At 56.7% G+C, this 16592-nt stretch overlaps 1 protein-coding gene across 4 annotated transcripts in view; it reads left to right on the top strand.

Annotated features, from left to right (window-relative positions):
• The first annotated feature begins 525 nt into the window (after positions 1 to 525).
• Positions 526 to 16592, top strand: part of SLC12A3 (solute carrier family 12 member 3) — a 35795-nt gene continuing 19728 nt past the window's right edge. Inside the window, exons 1-14 of one of the 4 annotated variants that reach the window (XM_059152749.1) lie at positions 526 to 838; positions 1288 to 1431; positions 2767 to 2842; positions 3554 to 3649; positions 3946 to 4085; positions 4433 to 4543; positions 5492 to 5603; positions 5802 to 5932; positions 10442 to 10526; positions 11642 to 11796; positions 12074 to 12181; positions 12668 to 12791; positions 14487 to 14588; positions 15425 to 15580. In XM_059152749.1, the coding sequence (XP_059008732.1) occupies positions 566 to 838; positions 1288 to 1431; positions 2767 to 2842; positions 3554 to 3649; positions 3946 to 4085; positions 4433 to 4543; positions 5492 to 5603; positions 5802 to 5932; positions 10442 to 10526; positions 11642 to 11796; positions 12074 to 12181; positions 12668 to 12791; positions 14487 to 14588; positions 15425 to 15580 (1813 nt within the window). In that variant the 5' untranslated portion in view covers positions 526 to 565. Of the gene's footprint in view, positions 839 to 1284; positions 1432 to 2766; positions 2843 to 3553; positions 3650 to 3945; positions 4086 to 4432; positions 4544 to 5491; positions 5604 to 5801; positions 5933 to 10441; positions 10527 to 11623; positions 11797 to 12073; positions 12182 to 12667; positions 12792 to 14486; positions 14589 to 15424; positions 15581 to 16592 lie in introns of all 4 variants that reach the window. The other 3 variants (XM_059152747.1, XM_059152748.1, XM_059152746.1) reach the window with 3 other exon arrangements.

Raw genomic sequence — 16592 nt, 5'->3', positions numbered from 1 at the left:
GAGAGATGAACCTGTTATATACATGTATCTTCTTCCTGTGCATCTTTTTGAAAGTCCTACTATTCATCTAGTCATAAATACTAAGTACCTAAAGAATTCAACTAAATACCAGATACCAAAATGAGAGGTTTTGGAAACTGCCAAGGGTGGGACCTCAGGTCATTAGACTGTCCCCAGGGTCCCTCATAGGACTTCTAAGTGTCCCCTCTGGCAAGCACTCCTTCATCGGGTCCTGCAGATGTCTTCTGCTCTCAGACTTGGAAGACCCCCCACCCCACACAAGGACCCAAAGCTGGGCATGTTTCCCGGTTTCCCGCTCTGTGTCTGGCGCTGGTCCAGCCCAGCCCTCGTGGCCCCAGGCAGGGCTGCTATCTCAGCGATCAAATGGTGGGTGGGACAGCAGGGGGCACGTGCTCTGCCTGCCGCTTGGTCCAGGGACCCCGCTTGCCAGCCGTGGTTGGTTTGGACCAAACTCCCTCCTCCTCCCTGCTGTGGGCCCAGCCTATAAAGCCACCCAGCATGTCCCCGCCGACCCTGGCCCCCGCCCCTGCCGCCCAGAGCCGCAATGGCAGAGCTGCCGGCGTCCGAGATGCCGGGGGACCCCGCGCTATGCAGTGGGCGCTTCACCATCAGCACACTGCTGGGGGGTGAGGAGCCCCCGCCGCCCACCACCTACGACAGCAACCACCTAACCCACGGCAGCACGTTCTACATGCGCACCTTTGGCTACAACACTATCGATGTAGTCCCGGCCTACGAGCACTACGCCAACAGCGCCCTGCCCGGGGAGCCCCGAAAGGTCCGGCCCACGCTGGCCGATCTGCACTCCTTTCTCAAGGTAAGCACCAGCTCAAGGACTGGCCACTTTCCTGCCATGTGACCTTGACCCACGTACCTCACTTCTCTGAATCTTGGCTCCATCACCCGGGCCATGGGGGCACCTGGGTGAATTCTTTGTGGGTTGGGACGCCTGCATGAAATGCGGGCGCGGAAGCTATAAAGCTCCGGACACATGTAGTAATGTTTTTTATGCAGTCGTTGACCACCCGATCAAAGAATCTTGGCCTCTCAGAGAGATAATGAGCTTCCCGACAGAGGAAGGGCACAAATGGAGGCTGTGCGCACCCGAAAAGGAGCGCAAGGAGGTGGGAATGCGGCAGGTCTGCCGCGCAGGGGAGGCTCACCGCATTTGCTGCGGGGGAGGCTGGACTCTGGAGGGTGGAAGACAGGGAGCAGGATGGTCATGGCCCCTGCCCGCCTGACCTGTGGCCTCTGGGCTCCCAGCAGGAAGGCGGCCACCTGCATGCCCTGGCCTTTGACAGCCGGCCCAGCCATGAGATGACCGACGGACTGGTGGAAGATGAGGGAGGCACCAGCAGCGAGAAGAATCCTGGGGAGCCTGTGCGCTTTGGCTGGGTCAAGGGGGTGATGGTGAGTCGAGTGTGGATGGGATGCCCCATAATGGAAGTGGGGAGAGAGAGCTCCATCCAGGCGCAGCTCCGACTCTCAGGTCTTGGCGGCCAGGGTAGACCCAAGGCCAGCCTGGGTCTGTCTCCCCATGGGCAGAGCGACTTCCAATTTTCCCTGGTTTTGTGCTTCTCAACCCCCATTTGCTCCCCAGATCGATACCTTGCCCTGGGAAAGATCTCTGGTTACTCACTTGTCCTGTGGCATTGGACAAGTTATTTAACTTGTCTGTGCCTCAGTTTCTTCACCTGTGAAATGATGAGCATTATGAGTTAATAGACCTGAACGGCTTGGTTCAGGGCCCGCTTTGGGATTATTAGTAGAAACTGTTTTCATCCACAGCCACCAGGGGGCAGCACTAAACACACAAATCCACAAGCCTGTTCTTGTCATTCTCAGTGATGGGAAACGGGAGGTTTCCTGTAGTGTACAGCACCAGTGAGTCTTCAAATAGCAAAAATCTAATGAACTTGGCTTTGGAAGGCTTTATGCGACTTTTCAGAGGGTATCGGATGAGAGTCAGAAGGTTTTGGTCCTGCTCTGAGAGGACAGTGCGTGGATTGTGCGGTAGAGGGAGGCCTGGGTTCTGACCTTACTCTGCCAACTGCCTGCTGGCTGTAGCTCCATCTGGGGAGTAGGCATCTTCCTCCCGGGCTGTGGGGTCAGAGCCTGGCGGGGCCCCATTCAGTATCTCCGAGCATAGAGAGGGCCTTAGAAGTCTCCCTGCCTTGGAAATGCCACATTCTCCTGCCCACCCCAAGAACTTGGCTGGGGCCAAATACCACATCAACACCCCCACCTCCCTGGAATTCAGTCTCAGCTCTAGCCTCTGGCTTTGCTTTAAATTTGGAAGCTGAAGTCACAGCAACCCAAGTGCTGTTTCTGCTTGTATGTGGGGCACTGTTTTAGCCGGTATTTGCTGAGCTCCTCCCAGAACCCGGGTCCTAGGGTGACAGCTCGCCACAGGGGCCATGGCTGGGGCTGGCAGACACAGGACCCTGGGCGTGGAGACAGTTGAGGTGTGATGAGGCTTGCAGCCAGTTCTCAGACCCCAGTGGGAGGGCAGAAAAGTGGGTGGGAGGGGCAGGTGAATCTCTGGGTACCCCTCCTCTCCCTGCTCCACAGAACTAGGGGGCCATGGAAGTAGGAGCACAGTGAAGTGAGTAGAAAGGACCCAGGTGTCCCCTAGGCCAACGTGCCCAATCCCATGCCATGACTGGGGACAGGGACTTATATTGTATGTTTGGTTGTGGGGTATTGGCCCATCCAGGTGGCCTCCAACTCTTCTCTCTTTCCCAGATCCGTTGCATGCTCAATATCTGGGGTGTGATCCTCTACCTGCGGCTCCCCTGGATTACAGCCCAGGCGGGCATTGGTGAGTGCCACCTCTCGGGGGAGGGGAGGAAGGGGAGGCTGTACCCGAGACCTGATCCTCCTGGGCCTCAGTCCTGAACTTGGGCTGCCGAGACCCCAGGCTTCTGTGGCGACAGATGTCAGGGAAGTGTGGCAGAGCAATCTAGACATGGAATCATCAGACCTGAGGCCTCTCCCTGACTCTCTTTGCCATCATTAGGTCACTTAACCTCCCTATTGCCCAGCATCCAGGTTAGGAAACTGGGCTCTGGGCAGACACCAACATTAGAGGGTAGCTCTGATGCTGTGTGACCCTGGACAAGTTTCTTAGCCTCTCTGAGCCTCAGTTTCCTCATCAGTCAAATGGCACTGATGATTGTCCCTACCTGACAGACCTATTGTGGGGTTTCTATGATGTCTTTAACAGCACAGGATTTGGCACCCAAAGGTGTTCATCGAGTGGTGATTATTTTTTATTACTGAAGGAGGGTGTCTTCCCTTCCATACCTAATGATCCTTTTTATAGTGACTCCACCGCTCCCTGGCTGTTCAGAATATACCAGGAGGGACACAGAGACCCATTTCTCAGATGAGAAAACCAAGGTTCGGGGAAAGGAGGTGACTTAGGTTGCATGGTGAACCATTCAGCTGACTCAGCTTCCTCGCATGGCCCTTCACCTGGGAAGTGCCCCGGCTGAGTTTCTATGGTGATCACCTCCCTCTCATCCCACAGTCCTGACCTGGATCATCATCCTGCTGTCGGTCACCGTGACCTCCATCACTGGCCTTTCCATCTCAGCCATCTCTACCAACGGCAAGGTCAAGTCAGGTGGGCCCCACCCCACCCCCAAGGCCCTCCCCTTTCCTGTTGCCCAGTCTTTAACCGGGGAATGGGTCTCTGAGCCACTCCCCCACCCCATCCCCACCAAAACGGGGATGCCCCAGGCCACTCCCTCTGATTCCAGGTGAAGAATTTGGGCCCCCACGGACGGCCTCAGTTATTCCCTGTGCTGTGAGCCATGGGGGTCCCATGGTTACCCTTTCCCAGCCCCAGCTTCTGCCTGTCCCAAGCCCACCCCAGCCAGCTGTCTCCTGGTTTCATGGCCCCCGCTCTGTCCCCAATAGGTGGCACCTACTTTCTCATCTCCCGGAGCCTTGGCCCAGAGCTAGGGGGCTCCATTGGCCTCATTTTTGCTTTTGCCAATGCCGTGGGTGTGGCAATGCACACTGTGGGCTTCGCAGAGACCGTGCGGGACCTGCTCCAGGTGAAGCCAGAGGGAGCCCGGGCAGCCTAACTCGCTCTCCCCCACCCCGTCTGGGTCAGTTTTATCTGTCAGAGACCACAGCCTGGTCTGACCACTGTGGGTGTCCGTAATGATCTCTTCAAATAATGGCCATTCCCAGACATCCCCCTTAGGGGTATGTGTTGCCTTTAGGGCTGACTTGTCTAGGCTGATGCAGCTCTGCGGGACGGGTGCCTGTTGGCAGGGAAGGGGTTTGTGTTTCTGTTTTGCTATGAGGGGTCCCCCATACTTGAGGTGAATCAAGGTGGAGGAGTCTGGGGGGGTTCTTGAGAGGGCAGCGTGCAGCCTGGCCTGTGTCTCATGCCCAGGAGTATGGCACGCCCATCGTGGACCCCATCAATGACATCCGCATCATCGGTGTGGTCACCGTCACTGTGCTGCTGGCCATCTCCCTGGCTGGCATGGAGTGGGAGTCCAAGGTGAGGAGGGGAGGTTGGGAGCGGTCCATTGGAGAAGCAGGAGTTGTGAGGCCTGGGTCCTGGGCCTGGTTCTGCCTCTTCTTGGTGTATTAGCTTGGCTTCTGGCTCTGTGGTTGTGACAGACAGACCCTAAAGCACAGGGCCTTGAACGAGAGTCATGTGTTTGTCTCTCCTGTAACGTGCAGGTGTGTGTGTCTTACAGGGCTCAGGCACCCAGACCGTTTCTGTCCTGTGGCCTCTCTGTCCCTGTGAGTGGCTTCCATGCACCTGCTCCACGGCAGCCATGGTCCAGTCAGCAGGGAGGGAACGGGGCCTTTTTCTTTTCCTTTCCGGGCCCTGCCCAGAAGCTGTGCATATCACTCTGTGTACATCCCATCAGCCAGAACTCAGTCTCATGGCCACAGCTAAGCTCAGCAGGGCAGGGAGGAGTGTCCTCATGTGAACCCGTACCCAACCAAAATTCAGAGGCTTGGCACTGTGGAAGGAGGGCAGAAGAACTATGGGCCATTGGTGGTCAGACTTGGCAGATCTGGCCTCTGACCCCTGCCCCTGCCTCACCTCTCTCCCCCTTCCTCTGGCCTCCAGCTCCACTGGCCTCCATCCTGGCTGAATGTCCCCAGCTTGTGCCCCGATAGTTCTGCATCTCACTCCTCAGCCTCCTTTAGAACCCTTGAAGACACCTTCATAGGCTCTGCTCATGTAGTCCCCCACACAGTTCCCATCACACCCTCATTCGTCCTCTAGAGTCATGTTCCATATTTATCAGCAAGACAAGAGCCTTGCTATACCGCCAACTCCCAGAACGGGTCATGCAACATGAATGAATGAATGAATGAATGAATGAAAGCAAGCAAGAGGGAGGGAGGGAGCCTGGGCAGGTTCTGTCCTGCTGGGGCTCCCTAAGCAGGTGGGGCCAGGTCATCTGACTTCTAGGGTCCTTTATTCTAGGCCCAGGTTCTCTTCTTCCTCGTCATCATGGTCTCCTTTGCCAACTACTTGGTGGGGACGCTGATTCCCCCGTCTGAGGACAAGGCTTCCAAAGGCTTCTTCAGCTACCGGGGTACGTGCAGGTTGGGGCCCCTGCCCATGGCTCCGGGGACAGGTACACTCTGCCCACCAATCTGCCCCATTCCGTGGGCACAGGGAGGATGGGACCCCCAATTCCCAGGACCAGAAGCTGCCAGAGAAGGGGAGCCTCCAGCCTTCCTGGCTGGGCCCAGCCTTCTGGGTGGCTCTGATTCAGACTTTGGTCTTCCAGCGGACATTTTTGTCCAGAATTTGGTGCCCGACTGGCGGGGCGCGGATGGCAGCTTCTTCGGGATGTTCTCCATCTTCTTCCCATCAGCCACGGGCATCCTGGCAGGAGCCAACATCTCTGGGGACCTCAAGGTGAGCAGAACGCCTGCCCTCCTGCCTCCTGGCCCTGTCGTACCAGGATCTCCCCTGGCCACTGAGGTGGGGCACTGAGACGGCAGGGTCCAAACCAACTCTGTTCACCCCACTCAATTCTGAGGTTGTTGATTGACACAACTCTGCTCTAGGCCTGGAGGACCACCCTGAAAAGGGCGGGTCTCCTCCCTAGTTCCTGGGACTAGCTTAAGGGGGAAGACTGAGCCAGCTTGACCTTCCAAAGCTGGTTCATGCATGTCTTTGCTGGGCTGGCATCCTCTCAGGGCTCTCCGCTGTCTTGGTGCAGGCCACGTCTGCTCAAAGTTCGAGGCTCTGGCCCACCATTGCTGTGTCCCCTGCCCCAGCCCTGAAGATCAGCTGCTTTCCCTGTGTTGCCCGGCCTGCCTCTGTGTCTTGGTCTCCGCTCTCTCCCTGGGATGTCTGACCTTTGTTTCTTTACCTTGAGAAGTTCTGTTCCTCTTTCAGACAACACCTGTACCCTTAAACCTCTCCCAGCCCTCGGTCAGAGTGCGGCTCCCCTAGCCTGATGACGCCAGACCATTTATGTGTCTCTTCCCCCTTCCAGTTCTCTTTATCTGGGGAACTGAGGCCTGCCTCTATGTCCCCATTCCCGGCTAAGTGTCAGACACATGGTAGGTGCTCAGTACATGTTTGTTGAGTGAATAGTGGTGAAACGTATTGACTGGGAGCTTCAGCGTGGGAATATAAGGTGCTAGAAGGTGGGGAAGAAGGAGAGACGAATGTTGACAGGGGCTCCAGCAAAACTGGGTGGAGATGGGGCTGGGCCGGGGCTTTGAAAGCTGAGAAGCCTAGTGGTATCTTTGCCAGGGCAGGATCAAGGAGACAGATGGGGTGCCAGTGGGGTGAATGGTGAGAACCTGGGTCGGTGCTGGGAACCCTTCCCCCCAGGCTCCAGTCCCACCTAAAAGGTGCTCTTTCATGCGTTTTCTTAAATGAATGAAGAATGGTGCCTTGGACTGTCTCCACCTCGCCTGGCTCTAACTGGGGGTGCTCAGGTGGTGCACAGCATGGCCAGGAAATCGGAGAGTGACTGTGTTTACTTGGCTCCTCTCCCTTCTCTGGGGAGCGAATAGCAGGGGCCTGGGCTACCTGCCTGCCCGGCGGTCCCTGCAGAGGTCAGTCTTGTGCTCAGATACTCCAGGTCCCCTGCCAGCGCTCTGACAGATCATCGTAGCCTAGCCATTTATCCACATGCTTTGTCCAGCCTCTCCAGTTACCAACCGGCATGGTATGCAGGCGTTAGGGCTAGGCAGCCGTCCAGGAACTAGGGAGTGGGGAGGAGGGGAGCACCTTGCTCTGTCCTGAGTGCCCTCAAGCCCTCCAGGGGCCATTTCCTCCTGGATCCAGCCCTCAGCCCGTTCTGTGAGACTGAGCGTCCTCAGTACAGGAGCAGCTCTCATTCGTGGAGACTTTAGGCAAGTCCCTTTAAACCTCTCTGGGCTTAGCTTTCCCAAATGTAAAAGGGGACCCGGAGCACCCCTTCCGCTTCCCAGAGCAGGGGCTAAGGATTCCACCTGCTGATTTATGTGACGTGCTTCCAACAGTGTCCAGCACAGAGGAAGTACGGAGAAGCGCTGGTTGTTCAGGTCATGGCCATTTTCCCCATGTGGCTGCTGGGGGCCTCATTCTTTACAAACATGATCCTTGGCGAGGGGCAGCTGTGAGGGCTCCTCACCTGCACGTTGGAGAGGAGCAGACCAAGCTCAGAGGGGGCTGAGCCTTGCCCAGGGCCACACTCCCACAGGTGGCAGAGGGGCTGGAGTAAAGGGGCCTCAACTTCATCATGAACTTCCCGTCCATGAGTAGTTTTTTTTTTTTTGGGATTTCATTTATTTATTTGACAGACAAAGATCACAAGTAGGCAGAGACACAGGCAGAGAGGAGGAAGCAGGCCCCCCGCCGAGCAGAGAGCCCAATGCGGGGCTCGATCCCAGGACCCTGAGATCATGACCTGAGCCGAAGGCAGAGGATTAACCCACTGAGCCACCCAGGTGCCCCTCCATGAATAGTTTTTGAGCACCTGCTTTGTGCCCGTGTCTTGTGGGTGCAGCAATAAACAAAACACAAAGACACCAATTCCAGTCCTCACGCAGCTGACATTCTGGTGAGAAAAATACAACCAGCCCCTCAGTTAGTGACAGTCCCCAACCCTTTAGCATTCGCGGAGCAATCTCATGACCATCGCCCCGTGCGATGGCCCAGGAAAGCTTTACTAGCTTAATTTTCTGCCAGGGAGACTGAGGCTCAGATTCAAGGGACTTCCTAGTGACTGCTGTCGGGTCTGTGTCCCACCTGCTATTGTCCCAGGGCACATCCCAGGGCACAACACAGTCCCCGCTCCTACCTGCTCACATTTATGAGTCCTTCCTGTGGGCTGCGTTGACTCTCATCTCACAGAGTGGGGTTGGGGGGCATCACTGAGGCTCAGAGAGGTTAAGGAGCTTGTCCCAGCTCACACAGCCAGGAGGAGAGGCTGGGATGTGGACCCACATGTGTCTGACTTGTGGCCAGGCTCAGAGATTTGGGGCCAAAATGTAGGAGCCGTATGGAGGTCTAGTGTAGCCATCTCCCGGGACCATTTTAACAAATGACCACAAATGCTGTGGCTTAAAACAACAGACATTTATTCTTGCTTGGATCTGGAAGCCAAAGTCCAGAATAAAGGTGTCAAGGGCCATGCTCCCTGTAAAGGCTCTCTGGGAGACTCCTCCTCTCCTCTCCCAGCTTCTGGCGGCTCCAACAGTCCTTCCCATTCCTTGCCTTGGATCTGTGTGTCTCTTTAGTCTCAACCACTGTCTTCCCACAGCCTCCTTCCCTCTGTGTGTCCTTGCCTGTTCTTACAGGAACACCTGTTGCTGCATTTAAGGCCCACCTGACCAAGTAGGACCTCAGCTTAACTAATTACATTTTGCAAAAGACCCTATTTCCAAATAAGATCATATTCTGAGGTTCTGGGTGAACATGAATTTCGGGGGACACCATCCAACCGCCTAGAGTTGGGATGGGAAGCTGAGCCAGCCAGCTGGCCTAGAGACCAGGGACTCTGTGTGCTTGACCTGGTCGAGCCATCCTGGTGCCCCCAGCAGGGCTGGCAGGGCCCCCACAGCTGAGACCTCAGCGGACCTGGAAACTCCAGAGCCCTTGGCCCCCCTCCAGCTCTGCCCTACCCGTCCCTCCTTCCCAGCCCCCGACCCTCAGAGCCACCCCAGTTGTCCCCTCCACGAGGAGGCCTTTTGTGGTTCCTGCCATGTTGCTCTCCACCCCCACCCCTTGGTCTCCAGTACACTTCAGTCTGCTCCGTGACAAGGGCCTTCTGCCCCATGTCGGCAGGATTCTGCCCGTACCTCCCTCCCTGGGGCCTCCAGAGTGGGGCCAGCCCTTGGTCATTCACTGTCCGACCATCAGCTCCAACTTGGGCTTCCAAGTGTCTGAGGCAGAGACCTGGGTTGTTGCCAGCCTTGATTGGACCCACCTATAACACTGAACAACGTCACGGTCCCTCCAAGCTCTGTCACTTGTGGTTCTACCAGCCGGCTGTGCAGAATGGCCCAGGAAAAGCTGGGGAGGTGCACAAGTTTGCTTCCCAGTGTCCATGTGGCCTGCCCCGGGGGTTGGGGTATATGCCTGGGGGAGAACCTGCTGGAAAAATCCCGGCCTGTGTTACTCCACCCAGGACCAGCCCCAGGGGCCTGAGGCTGTCGACCTTGGTGTGGTGGGAGCGAGCCACCCCTGGCTCAGGCAGCTGGGGCCTCTGCACAGCTTCCTGGCCTCAGTTTCCCCACCAGCGGGGGTGAGGATACTCTGGCCACTTTAGAGGAAGTAATGCATGAGGAAGGGTCTGGACGAGTGGAACACGTGATGTATGCATGTGAAGATTTGCTGTTTCTGCTAGGAAAATGCCAGAGGAGAGCCCTTCCTCGGTGGGGAGGGAGTTTGGGGCTTGTCTGTGGATTAACTGCTGCGGGAACTCACAGACCAGTTGGCGCAGGATAGTAACGAACCTGAAGCCCCGGGCCCTGGTCTAGGAGCTAGATGTGGATTAAGTCACTTAGCCGGCATCCCTGTGAGGCTGGAGGGGCTGAGGCATAAAAGAGCATGTCCACCACCCAGCTGGTCACCTGGAAGCTGGCTCCAGATCCCCCCACCCCCCACTTCAACACCCCCAGAGCCCGTGTTGGCCGGTGTTCTGGGGAAGCAGACATGGAGCAGGTTAGAGCTTCTCTCCATGCCTCCGGCTCCCAGCGCCCAGGTGTGCTTTCAGCCCCATGATCTTACTTGGGTCCCATCCTGCCCTGCGGTTGGCAATAGCAAGGGTCCTTCTTCCTGGGGCCCTGGGAAAGGGGGCTCTGAGAGGGGGCCGGGTTAGGGGTCACTGGCCCTCCCCCAGCCTCAGACAAGGGCAGGGCCTGGCAGGAGGCCCAGTGGCTGCCTGATGCCTTCCCTCCCTCCCTGCTCCTCCTCCCCCAGGACCCTGCTGTAGCCATCCCCAAGGGAACGCTCATGGCCATTTTCTGGACCACTGTCTCCTACCTGGCCATCTCGGCCACCATCGGTGAGTAGCTGTCTGGGACAGCTAGAAGGATTTCAGGGTGCTTGGCTGTCCAGCAGGGAGAGCTAGGCCAGGAGGACTTGGCCGCCTCAGGGAGTGGAACCTCAAACTTTATTTGGGGGGTTAGTGGTGGTGACCAGAACATCTTCAAGGGAGGTGGTAGTTTGTGGTGAGGGTTGGGTCAGACGAGGCTCTTCTGGTCCCTTCACACCTGAACTTACAGATGCAAGGGTGGGTAAATGCTCAAGGGCAAATTACACTCTGACCCAATGACTAATAATAATAATAATGATGATGGTGGTGGTGGTGGTTGAAGATGATACCAGCCACTGACTCAGCCATAAGCCCAGTCCTTTACGTGCCCATCACATTTAATCCGGGCACTACCGTGCCCACCATTTCACAGAGGAGAAAACCAGGGCTCAGAGATGTTCAGTGACCTGCCCAAGCTCACACAGCCACCAAGTGGTAGAGGCAAGCTTTGAACCTAAGCCTGGGCCATTGACACTTGCCTCTCGCTGAGGTCCTCATGATCTCCCATTAACCACCTTGTGAAGTAGGCTGTTCACAGATGGCCAAGGGACATGGCCCAGGGCGCAGCCAGTCTGGCCTCTTTTTTTTTTTTTTTTTTTAAGATTTTATTTATTTATTTGACAGACAGAGATCACAAGTAGGCAGAGAGGCGGGCAGAGAGAGAAAAGAGGAAGCAAGCTCCCTGCTGAGCAGAGAGCCCAATGTGGGGCTCGATCCCAGGACCCTAGGATCATGACCTGAGCTGAGGCAGAGGCTTAACCCACTGAGCCACCCAGGTGCCCCTGGCCTCTATTTTAAGGAGAACACGGGGACCTTAACAGGTCACTTCATGTTGCTGGGCCTCTGTAGAAGGACAATGACAACAAAGGCAATGGTGATGCTTTCTTTCCAGGGTTGTTTATGGTCTTTCGCTCCTGCATTTAGCTATTTGTATCTGCCATTACTGTTGTTATTATTATTTATGATTACATGCAGAAGGGGGATCGGGCCCCTCTGTAGCAGCAGCCAGTGTCTGGGGGTGGGAGGGGTGGAGGGAGGAGGGAAGGGAAGAAGGGGGGCTTCCCCAGGCCCTGCTCCCTCTTCAGGCTCCTGTGTAGTTCGTGATGCCTCCGGGGTCCTGAATGACACGGTGACCCCCGGCTCGGGCGCCTGCGAGGGGCTGGCCTGCGGCTACGGCTGGAACTTCACTGAGTGCGCCCACCAGCACAACTGCCACTATGGCCTCATCAACTACTACCAGGTACACGTGGCCTCTGCCGGGCAGTCTGCCCCAGACCGAGGCCGGAACAGGCTGGGACAGACGTGGTTTGGAGGGCTGGGCCCCAGGCTTGGAGGAAAGAGGTTCAGGCTCAGGTGGGGGCCCCTCTGGGCCCAGCCCCTGCCTCAGTGGGTCCTGGGATCCCCAGGAAAGGGGTGTGGACTCAGGCCTCAGAACCTAGCCCCTGCCTGCAGTGAGGCCTGGGGTGCCCTGCGTAGGGGCTCCAGACATGAGGGGCCTGGACCCTGTGTCCCTGCAGACCATGAGCATGGTGTCCGGCTTTGCGCCCTTGATCACGGCTGGCATTTTTGGGGCCACCCTCTCCTCTGCCCTGGCCTGCCTCGTCTCTGCTGCCAAAGTCTTCCAGGTGAGGCTGCGGAATGGGTCTGGCGGGAGGTTCTGGGAGGCACAAGGCCGGGGGGTCCCTGAGCGACTGCTGCATAGGTCCCAGGGTGTCACAGGACTAAGACAGTCTAGAGTGAAGGCAAAAGGGGGCTCGTGACCAACTGATACAGGAAGCAGCCCCTTCCCATGGTGTGCTTTGAACTACACGGGCATCGCCCACCCCAGAGTCTCCCTGGTGCAGCCTGGCACCCTGTCGGCACTTCTGCCCGCCCCGTTGCGCGCTGACGCCGTCCACCCCATCCCACCTTGCCTTTTTGCTCCCTCTCTGGAGAGGTGGGCGTGGGCGAGGAGATGAGGCCCATCCAAGAGACAGCAACCAGGATCCAGATTAGGGGAAGCGCCGGGCTGAGGTGGAGAGAGTAAGCAGAACCTGGGGGCAGGGAGGTGGGCAGCAGTGGGGGGAGAAGGGGGTCCAGCCCGGGATGCGCACGCCTTCCTGTGCCCACAGTGCCTGTGTGAGGACCAGCTGTACCCGCTGATCGGCTTCTTCGGGAAGGGCTACGGCAAGAACAAAGAGCCGGTGCGCGGCTACCTGCTGGCCTACGCCATCGCTGTGGCCTTCATCATCATCGGTGAGAGGCTGCGCCCAGCAGCTTGTGGGGGCTCCTCTCTGCGCTGCTCACCTTGGCGCCCAGTGCCCGGCCAGGCCTGGCAGGGAGTGGACACTCGGTGACTAGGCCTTGAGTGAGTGAAGCTGGTCATGGGGCCCCGCCCCTCCCCCCGCCTCTGGATAGGTGGCTCCCACGCCATGCCAGCCTAGTGGGGCACATCATTCTGTCAGAAGGGACCCTACCTTCTCTTGCTGATTCTGTATTCCTGTGTCCAGGCAAGTTGCCCTCCATCCCCACCCCCACCCCCAGTCCCCGGGTCTGAGTTAGTCCCCAGGACAACTCCAGAGCACAGGATAGCTCAGGGGAGCGGATACAGACAGCTGGATCAATAGCTCTGTCACTGGATGAACTCCACAACCTCATTTCCCAGACCTTGAGCTGCCAGACCCCCTTGGACTTCATGGTAGAGGATGCCCCAGGGGAGAGATCCCAGGGAACCAGTTAGTTAGATTGGTTTTCTATCCTGGCTTTGCCATATGCCAGCTGTGTAACCTTGGACAGATCATTTTGCCTCGGTTTCTTCATCTGCAGAATGGGAGCAATAATGCATAGCAGGGGTGTCACAGGTGGGCACAAAGAGACTTGTACACACACACACACACACACACACGCACGTGCACTGTATTCATAGATGCACACACACCCCAGTGCTTCCTGGTTTACTTAGCCAACAAGGCAGAACTTGCTAGGGGAAAGGTGGCCACACCAAGCCAGGGCAGTGGCTGTGCTGTGGCTCCCTGTGCAGGAGTGAGGTGGGGGCTGGCTGCTGGTGGTCCCGTGGCCCTGCCATAGCTGAATCCTTGTGGTTCACGCCAGCATCAGCAATCATGAGGCTTCCCTTTCCAGTCGATTCTCTGCTACTCAAGGGAGCCTTTCTGGACACTGGGTGCTCCTGGATCCTGAACCAGATGAAGAGGCAACAGGGCCACTCCCAGGGGATGGAAAACTCTAATCAGGCCTGCTGTCCCCAGATACACCCCTGCTTCCTGCTCATCCTACTGTCTTCCCCAATTCCGATTTCGAGTCTGATCTGAGTGGGTCTGACTACAGTTCAGACTGAGAACCACCATCTCGGACACTCTGGGGCATGGTTCTTGTGACAGTTCAAGGGACTCATGCTCAGAAGTCCTGGGACAGAAGAGGGGTCTGTCATGTTTGGGGATTTCCCCGAAAGCAGGCCCCTGGAGCAAGGAAACATGCCAAAGTTTGTCTGGGGGTGTCGGGGCAGTGGCGGCCGAGTGAGACAGGGAAGGGAGGGACCCGGTTCTTGAGTGGGTTTTCACTGTGGGTGGAACTGTGTGTGTCCTAAGGTCCCAGAGTTTCAGATAAAAGAAGACATGGGTCTTGGGTCACATTGTAAAATATATATCTTACTGTAATTTGTGGTTGTAAGAAAAGTATGACAGCTACTGTCCTTGGTTCTCTCATAGTATCTCCCATTTTTCTCTATCTTGTTAAGAGATGGCCTTTTACAGTAAACAAAGCATCAGCCCTTTGTTTCACAAAATGATGGGCCCATTTCACAGATGGGAAGGTTGAGATGCACTGAGCCTCTGGGGCCCGTCTGGAATGCCCCAACTGCGAGGGAGGGCACCAGGCGACTCCCTGGCAGGTTGCCCAACCGACTGTCCTCTCTCCCCCGCCTGGTCGCTGCAGCTGAGCTCAACACCATTGCCCCCATCATCTCCAATTTCTTCCTGTGCTCGTACGCCCTCATCAACTTCAGCTGTTTCCATGCGTCCATCACCAACTCGCCTGGTGAGCAGCTCCCTCACCCCTCTGTGGGAGGAGGCATATGGGGCGGGGGCAGGGGTCCGGGAGGGGCGGGCACATCAAGGTCATCTCTCAAATCGAAACCAGTTCAAGGGACCACTCAAGTCATAATAATAATAGCAGCTCTCATCTCTCAAGACCGTGCGCTGTACGCCGAACACGGATTCATACACTGTTTACAGGATGCAGAGATTTCTTTAGTGCCCTCCTCCACCAAATTTACAGGAGTCAAGAATCTGACTCCCCAGAAAAGGAAGAGAATTGTCCAAAGTCCCAGGTTTTGCAGGTTGCCCTTTGCACAACTCCAGGGGTGTCGCTCAGATACGTCATTGACTTGTATGTTTATTCTGAAAAATTTCTGGCAAGTGGCAGTAAAGTATCCCGAGAAAGGCTTTTTCTGATTATCCCCAAATTGTCAAAGGGCTGGCTGCCAGGCCACCTTTTCCTCAGCCCGGGGACCGTGGTGCCCCACAGTTGTGCCACGGGCCAGCTGTCCCTGGCAGCGGCCCTGGTATGGCCCACTGGCGTGGAGCCAGGCAGGATCACGCCCTTCCCTGCTCTCTTTCCCCCATGGCTCCGTGTGACATGGCCATATTTGGATGCCTCCTCCTTGGTGTAGCCTGTTCATTTGGCCAAATGACAGCCAGGGCGGGCGTGCGGTCCTCCCCCAGAGCCTCCAGTCCAGCCTCTGGAGACCCAGCGGTGGGGGGCGGGGGGGGAGGGGGGGGACTCTGGCTCTAGGCACAGGTGGCAGGGCCAGGGTGGTGCTGGCCCAGGAGGAAGCTCCCGAGCGTGCCCACCAACCTGCGTCCTCTGACCAGGGTGGCGACCCTCGTTCCGATACTACAGCAAGTGGGCGGCGCTCTTTGGGGCGGTCATCTCCGTGGTCATCATGTTCCTTCTCACCTGGTGGGCCGCTCTCATTGCCATCGGCGTCGTCCTCTTCCTCCTGCTCTACGTGATCTACAAGAAGCCAGGTGTGCAGTCTCATGTTGCCCAGGGCTTCTGGTGCCCCTTCTCCCCGCTGAGGGCACCCAGCCAGCCATCCTGCCCTTCAGCTCAGCTAGAAGGCTTGCATCAGGCTCTGTGCTCTCAAGGGCCCTGTTCTGAGCCTCCAGCCTCGTCCTTTCCCGTGGGGCGAGGAGACTGTGGGAACGCGCCTGCTCAGAGCCCACACCTTTACTTCTGGACCATCCCCCCCCAACCGTGGCACCCAGGACCCTGGAATTGTCTGCCCAGGGCCATCCTCTTGAAGTGGCTGGGGGCACATCCAGGCCTGGGGGTGGCCAGGAGCTGGCTCACCGAAGGGCAGGTGGACACAACGTGGTGTCTATATGTACACAAGCAAGCATTCCCAGGTGACAGTGATCTGGGGACAGGAGGGAGAACCCCAGGAAAGCTTAGAATTCTAAATCTGAACGTAGCCTTCCAGGTTATTGTCTGTTTGTCAAGGGAGCTGAATATTTTGCACAGTTTGAACTTTGTATTTTTTTTTTTTTAAATTTTATTTGTCAGAGAGAGAGCACAAGCAGGGGGAATGGCAGGCAGAGGGAGAAGCAGACCTCCCACTGAGCAGGGAGCCCCATGCAGGGCTCCATCCCAGGACCCTGGGTTCATGACCTGAGCAAAGGCAGACGCTTAAGCGACTGAGCCACCCAGGCGTCCCCAGAGTTAAATGCTTTGTAGTGTAACTTATAAATATATGTAGCCATATGTTATGTGCAAACATTAGGAAGAGATCTGCAGGCTGTCCACCCACCAGACAAGACAGCCCAGCTCCCACAGTGCCTGATTCCTAAAGAAGGTCAACATTCCCTCCCTCAATACAGCTGGTTTCTCCCGGGGATTTCTATAAAATTTTGAGTTTGATTTTTTAAAAAAGATTTTATTTATTTATTTGAGAGAGAGAGAGTATGAGAGGGGAGAGGGTCAGTGGGAGAAGCAGACTCCCCACTGAGCAGAGAGCCCGAGGTGGGACTTGATCCTGGG

Source organism: Mustela lutreola, chromosome 16, assembly GCF_030435805.1.
Source record: "Mustela lutreola isolate mMusLut2 chromosome 16, mMusLut2.pri, whole genome shotgun sequence".
Lineage (NCBI taxonomy): Eukaryota > Metazoa > Chordata > Mammalia > Carnivora > Mustelidae > Mustela > Mustela lutreola.
This window is presented reverse-complemented; position numbering and strand designations above follow the sequence as displayed.